The sequence below is a fragment of the Limanda limanda genome, chromosome 19 (assembly GCF_963576545.1).
Source record: "Limanda limanda chromosome 19, fLimLim1.1, whole genome shotgun sequence".
Lineage (NCBI taxonomy): Eukaryota > Metazoa > Chordata > Actinopteri > Pleuronectiformes > Pleuronectidae > Limanda > Limanda limanda.
This window is the reverse complement of record NC_083654.1, coordinates 2296882-2303886: the sequence shown is the minus strand read 5'-3', so window position 1 is coordinate 2303886 and position 7005 is coordinate 2296882. Positions and strand designations below refer to the sequence as shown.

The following is a 7005-nucleotide window of genomic DNA, read 5'->3' as shown; positions in this document are numbered from 1 at the left end:
TGCTTTGTATTGAGTAATTTGTGCGGTATTAAAGGAGTGAAAGAGAAGGGGCTGGGGGGGGGGGGGGGGGCTAGCATTTAAGAAGATTTTGTGTTAAGATTTCCTATTTATTTATCATCTATGAAAAAAATGACACTCTAAAGTTACCCTCTAATGGATTGCAGAATTATAAAGTTGGCACTATTTATTGCCATCTCATCTCATTTATTTTTCTTTTATTTGTATCCATTACATATAGTTCATATAGCCAGTGGATCTTAGTAATGCCCCTGCATACCATCTATAACATGACTGTATGGACCTAAAGCCATAAGTATTTTTTTTGGTGGTTTTTAAACTATTGGTGATCAGTCACCACACCCGCTCCAGTATGTGCAATATGAACACTGACACCTCCCAAGTTCCCATTAATACATTCCACAAGTTAGACCATAAATGTCCTCTTCATTATTAGCTCCGCTTACTTTGTTATAATATGTTGACAACACAACCACACAATTATTGTATGCACCATGTTAGAAAAATGTACAAAGTTATTAAGGCCAAAATTGTGCGTCCATCTACAACAAAGTTCCAGATGAGTTATTAATAAGGATTGGGACTTTATTCTACATTTTTCTACTTACAATAACTTAACAACGTGTTTTTGTCTTTTTATACCTAACCTCTCTCCAACCCTGTATTTGCAGCTTCTAACCATTTGATTTCCACTTATGCCATAAATCTTTAAAAAGTGGCAAATGTAATTACAGTTTGATCTTCAGAGATCGCACAATGTGTAACTGAGCCAAAAACAGAGTGCATCTTGGTCATAATGAACAACCTGTGGGGTGTCTTTCAGTGGCTTCTGGACAATTGCACTGAGGACTAAGATTAGGCTTTTGAAACACAATACTCTTTAGTTGGATACATTAGTTGTTGCTTCTATATGCATCAGGGGGTCACAATGTAGCTTATGTGACTTTAAGGCTTAAGCTATTAAAACTTAAATATAGATCTACATGCCTAGAGCGTTTGGGACCTTATTCTAAGACATGGCCTTTGGTGAAAGCGATATAAAGACTTCACACAGCAGCACATTCATGTCATCCTAAAGGCCCTTCAAGCTAAAGGCTCCGAAATCTATTTGACAGCTCTATTTTTTTGGTTTGTCTTGGTAGCTGTGAGGGTCCAAGGGACGGCAGTGTCAGTCAGTGCATCAATTTGGTTCAGACTGAAATGTTTCAGTCCACAGGACAGAAAGCCATCAGCCAGTGTAATGACATCCGAAGTCTGTCCAGAACACATAATTATTGTTTAATGTCAAATGTGGTTTGAGTGTTTGTTCTTTCATACACACATCATGCAAATATTATCAAACCAGGGCTTCTTGATGACACGTCTTTCTTAAGACCCTACGTGTACGTAATCTCTTTCTATGGCCATGTATTGGAGTCCATGTTGATTTGTCAATTTTCCAAAAGCAAGCATCTTTAAGTCAGGTCTATCCAGTATTGAGAGAATCAAGTAAAAACATGTTATCTCTTCGGTTTTAAATTGAGTGAGTCTTGTTCAGAGGTCCCTTGGCAGCTTTCCTGATTACTCTCCTCCACTTTAATTGACTGGTACATAATCAATACATAAGTGCCAGGCGTTGCTGGAGTACCTCTCACTTGAGGCATGTTTGGCTCGAAGGGATGGCAGCGTCAGTCAGTGCAACACTTTGGTTCTGGCTGAAATTAATGGATGGAATGCCAAGTGCCCTAATAAAAAAGGTCACTGTGCCAAGAACATAGTTTAATCAGCCTCTAAATTGATTTTGGGTGTGTTTTGGGGTATAATGTACAATTAACCATCAAAATCCCATCTGAATTTTGTGTCCTATTTTTCATAATTTCTATATCTATACTTGCACAGACACACCACAGCTAATTCCTTGTATGTGTAAACCTACTTGGCAATAAACCCTGATTCTGATTGTGGTGGGTTGTTATTACAATGCTGGATTTGCAAGGTACTAAGAGAAACTGTCTGTTGTCATGCTCAGGCCGACCACCTGTGTATACACAAGCAGTGTGCATATGAACTATCTTGATAATAAGCCTGAAAATGAAAAAAAATGTTTTATCAAAGCCCAATAGCTTTTTAATGCCTCAATAGAAATGCACTAACAATGCTGCTGACCACACCTCATTGTAATACCACCATGATATCGATGGACATGTGCTATTTAAACAATGTCGGCTATTTTGGTTGTTAAAATAGCAAAGACACTTGAGCTGTGCTTGGCACTGCTTTGTACCAGGAGTAAGAAAGGGCCCGTAATGGTCCCATCTGGATAATGTTTCACTTGCCTTGACTTTCCATCTACTGCCATGGTTGCTATATAAATACTGTCCATTTATTTACCATTTATTGTTTTTTTGCTTATACTGTTTAAACATAGAAGGTTGACATAAATGGTACTCTAAACATTACCTATATTATTATTAGCGAGGCATTTTACCATGCTGAAATTAACATTTAGCTAATTTATAATCCTTAAACTGTCATGTTTGATTTGGCTGTGTCAATCGAGGCTGCACAGAGAGCCCATGTTTTTCAATACATAGTCATGGAGTCTGTAGCAACAGAAACAAACATCTAAGCCCCACACCTAAAGTGAGTTGTAATCATGAGGGACATCAGAGCAAAGAGGAAGAGGAGGCTTCTCCCCACATTCACCCATTCAGGTCTCATAAGTTGCAGTCAGTCCCTTAAGCTTGTGAAATAAAGCTTTCTAAATAAACAGGACTTCGGTAGGAAAACCATATTTTATTCTAAAGCCCAATCTTGATTTTAAAGTGTGGCTCTGCTTATCGAGTCTACCCCTCCCAACTTCAGTTTTGTGTGCATTCTAATCCATAAGAAAGAAGGTGAAATTGCCATCTTTTTTAATTATTCTCTCCACTGCAAGAATACATCGTATGGAAATGTGGTTTCTTTTAATATGTGGCGCTTCAGTTGGATTTATGCAATTTCGCTAAAAGAAATGCAATTGCCTGATTGACCTTGACTTCACCATGACCATGAAGATGATTTTATCTTCATCTTTTGATCTCAGAATTGCTCTCCGGGGACGAATAAAGTTGTTTTTAATTTGAATTGATGTGCATCAGGTGAAACAAATATTTGTATACTTAAAACTAAAATCAAACCATTGGTGAATCTCAAACAACACGGTAGTTAGACTGCAGGTGTTAAAGGATTTCATAAAATATGTCTGGCTTAAGTTTATCTTTCAGCCATATTGCATTATTGAATTAATCTTATCTTACGAAAACATTTCAATCGTTTCAAAGGTTTATGCATTACTGTAGTATACTTTCTAGTATACATATTTCTTAACATTGGAACCATTTTTCCATTTTGCAATTATGCTGCTGCTACTTCAGTCAATTGTTTCACAATTGTTTTTGTGTGTTGTTCTATTTCAAAACATGAGAAAGGGCATGTAGTGAATGTTTTAAGAGTTAATTGTGTCAAGTTTGTGAATTCTATGAATTACGGATAAATAAACTAGATAAAGAAAACACTGACATAGGATGATCAATAGTTGTATCCATTATACAAATACATTCACAGTATATTAAGCTATTGCAAGAATACATAGAGAAATATGCTTATTCATCTTCCTTCCGAAGGTGAGATCAAACAATTGATAAAAATGACCCCCTGGAAGCTATGCTGTTCTCATAGAAAAAGTCCTGCCCATTGATAAACTGTAATAATGGGTGAATGGCAATAACCTGTACTGTAAAGCCCTTTGAGTGGTCCTCCAGACTGGAAAGGGGATTTATAAACCATTTACCAACATGGGGACATGGCGGTGCAGTAGTTAGCACTGTCAACTCCCAGCAAAATGGTTCTGATTTCACACCTGACGGCAGACCAGGGCCTTTCTGTGCTGAGGCATGTTACCTCTGGCTTTACATTCAGACTAGACTTGATTCTAGGAGTGGATGTGAATGGTGGAATGATGAATGTTGGAATGGTGTTTATCTCTGTATGTTTGCTCGTCGCTTCTTTCCTGTCAAGGCTTGTCCACTGGTATTGGCTCCTTCCCCAATGATCCTCAAAAGATATGCTCTATAGATTAGGTTGGTAGACTGCAAAGAAGGAGGCAGCTCTCAGTGTCAGATAATGAATATACAAGTCTCATCTATGGAACTCTCTAAGGGCATAGCCTAGGAGTAAACCATTTACCTGGAATATGGAAGCACAAGTAACAGGAAGAACCCAAAGCCATTAGATTTGTAATTAAACAGACTGACCTGCCGTATCATCTCCCTGAACTCCTGCGCAGATTAGGATACAGCTATGGGCAGCTGCGAAAAAGGAGAATTTGTACCAAACCTCACAAACAACTTGGTGAGCATCTAGATAAAACAATTGCACCACTACTGCAGGACCCGTATAACCTCTTGTTCTCATAGGGGACTTAGAGTAAATCAGAAAGTAAACATCTATAGTGCATGTGTGCTGTAAAATATGTGACAGGCAGTTGCAGTAAAAACACCAAAAACTGTAAGGTCTCTGCATCCGGTGGCTGTACCTTCAACTGTTCAAAACATCATATTGCACACAGTACAAATGCTGAGGTGTTTTTGGCACTGAATATGTGTTTTTCAACTACATATACCCTCTATTCAGTGTCTCTTATTCACAATCTGCACAGTTTTTGTTATTTTCCCTTTCAGCATTACCCATATGTTCCCTCTGTCAAGGACAACAGAAATCCAAAAAGGGAGACACAACAATTTATTTTTATTTTATTATCAAGCAAAACCTTGATTTTACAGTGCAGCTCTTCTTATCGAGTCAGCCCTTCACAACTCCAGTTTCATGTGTGCATTCTAAGCCATAAGAAAGAGGGTTGAGTGCCGTCTTTGTTAATGATTATATCCCCGGCAACAAGACATCTTATGGAAATGTTACATCTCTTGAATATGTAGCTCTTCATTTGAATACCTCTATTTGAGTTTGATCCTAAATATCCGCAGGCTTCATAAAAACTGAACATTTCCTGATGTCCTTACTGAGGTATAGTCTCTAAGGGTCAGGTTGACTGTAGTTATTGTTGGTAAATAAAACTTTCATGTTAAGCTGAGGATTTTTCTGTTTGTGACTGACTTAATCCACCTCTTGTGCCTTAGCAAATGAGCTGGTAGATCATTCCAGTTTTAAACTTACAGATGTTATTGATGCCATTGCCCAACACAGGTGACTTTGGTCTTTGGTAAGAAAAGATTTCCATGGAGAAAAGCCGCAGGTGTCGGATAGATAAACAAAGACCTGAAAAACAGCATACACAGATATCTCCATTTGGAACCGACAAATACAATTAGACTTTTTCTCTGACATTATTCCCAAAAACGATACCTCTCAGATCACAATGTCAAAATTACACATGCTAAAGTAACATTCGGTTTTAACGTTCCACATACCAGGATAAAGAAAAGTTGGAACATATCAAGCAAACTGCAGGTCTACTGCCCTTTGATATGATTTTTGTTGAAACATTTTCGACAAATTCATTTGCCATGTCTAGAGATGGGGAAGTTTCCATTTTTCGTGTCATCGGACAACTTCAGATGGTTTCTGTTGGTCATGTTCTCCGAAACAATACTGTGAATAAACAACACTACTACTCGAATCGGGTCATTTTCTAAATATTTTCTAACAATAACCATTTTATGTCACTCTGAAAATCTCTTAGCAATTTGTCAACAATCAATTCAAGTTAATAATAGAACAATAAATAAAATGTCGCACAGGAATAAGAGCAGGTTACAAGCATCCAATAACCTCAATGGCTCAACTTGTCTTTCTGTTTGATCTTGTTTCAGGCCTGAAACCAGCATGATCATATCAGTTCAAACTCCAGTATCTCCAGTGGGCAGACAGTGAGGACCAGTAGCCACCATGCAATGTGTTTAAGAGACCAGTGGTGGTGTTGTGGGCCCAGGCGGGATGCTGCTGACGGCCAGTCAGTATGACCTTGCTGGACTTGTGGCTGTCGCGCTCCATCCCCATGTGCCTGCTCCTTCAGAGCCTTGTCCTCATGGCCCTGTGCTTCCCCTCGGCCAGCATGTGCCCAAAGGGCTGCATCTGCCAACGCGACCCCCACCTCCATGGCCTCAACGTTACCTGCAGTCAGTCCCGCCTCAAAGAGATCCCCCCCAGCCTCCCTGTTGATACAGTCCTGCTGAGGCTAGACCACAACCAAATTGGAGCCGTGCCTGATCAAACCTTCCATGGACTTAGGCTTTTGAGGGAGCTGAATCTTTCATACAACGCTGTGGAGACTTTGGGCGAAGCAGCTTTCAGTGGCATAGAGGCGACCTTACAGGTGCTGGACCTCTCCCACAACCGTATCACTAGCGTACACAAGGATGCCTTTGCTCGGCTCAAGGCCCGCGTCATTGTGGACGATAACCCCTGGCATTGTGACTGCGCCCTCCAGCAGGCCATCAGTGGAATGGCCCACAACCACGAGGCTGCTGCTAGGGTTCTCTGCAGGAGCTCTGAGCTTCTTGACCAGGAGGGAAGACCTTTCATGGCAGTGGATACTGACCTCTGTAACCTGGCCAAAAGGACCACAGACTATGCTATGCTGGTGACCATGTTTGGTTGGTTTGCCATGGTCATTTCGTATGTGGTGTATTATGTTCGACAGAACCAGGAGGACGCCCGACGCCACCTGGAGTACCTCAAGTCTCTTCCTAGCAAACCCAAGAAACCTGACGAGGCTGACGACATTAGCACTGTTGTTTGATAGCTGTCAGTGACTGATTCCATCACAAACCTAATGACCACCAAAATGTTTATGTGACAGGACCCCCTTTTAAAGTGTGTTTACTATTTGTAATACCAGTGATGTGAGCATCAAATTGCTGATAAATCTTTGTATTTTGGAAATTTTGTTGTATGTCCTTAACCAGGGTTTGCTCATGACTGATATGAGATACGATGAGAAGGGAGGCC

General features: G+C 40.0%; 1 protein-coding gene across 1 annotated transcript; it reads left to right on the top strand.

Annotated features, from left to right (window-relative positions):
- Positions 1–6013: 6013 nt before the first annotated feature.
- lrrc3b (leucine rich repeat containing 3B) lies at positions 6014–6796 on the top strand. Its single transcript, XM_061093300.1, has one exon. The coding sequence runs from the start codon at positions 6014–6016 to the stop codon at positions 6794–6796; it is 783 nt and encodes a 260-aa protein (XP_060949283.1).
- Positions 6797–7005: the final 209 nt, after the last annotated feature.

Excerpts from the sequence above, each read along its gene's own strand:
- lrrc3b (XM_061093300.1), top strand. The coding sequence starts at position 6,014 with ATGACCTTGCTGGACTTGTGGCTGTCGCGCTCCATCCCCATGTGCCTG.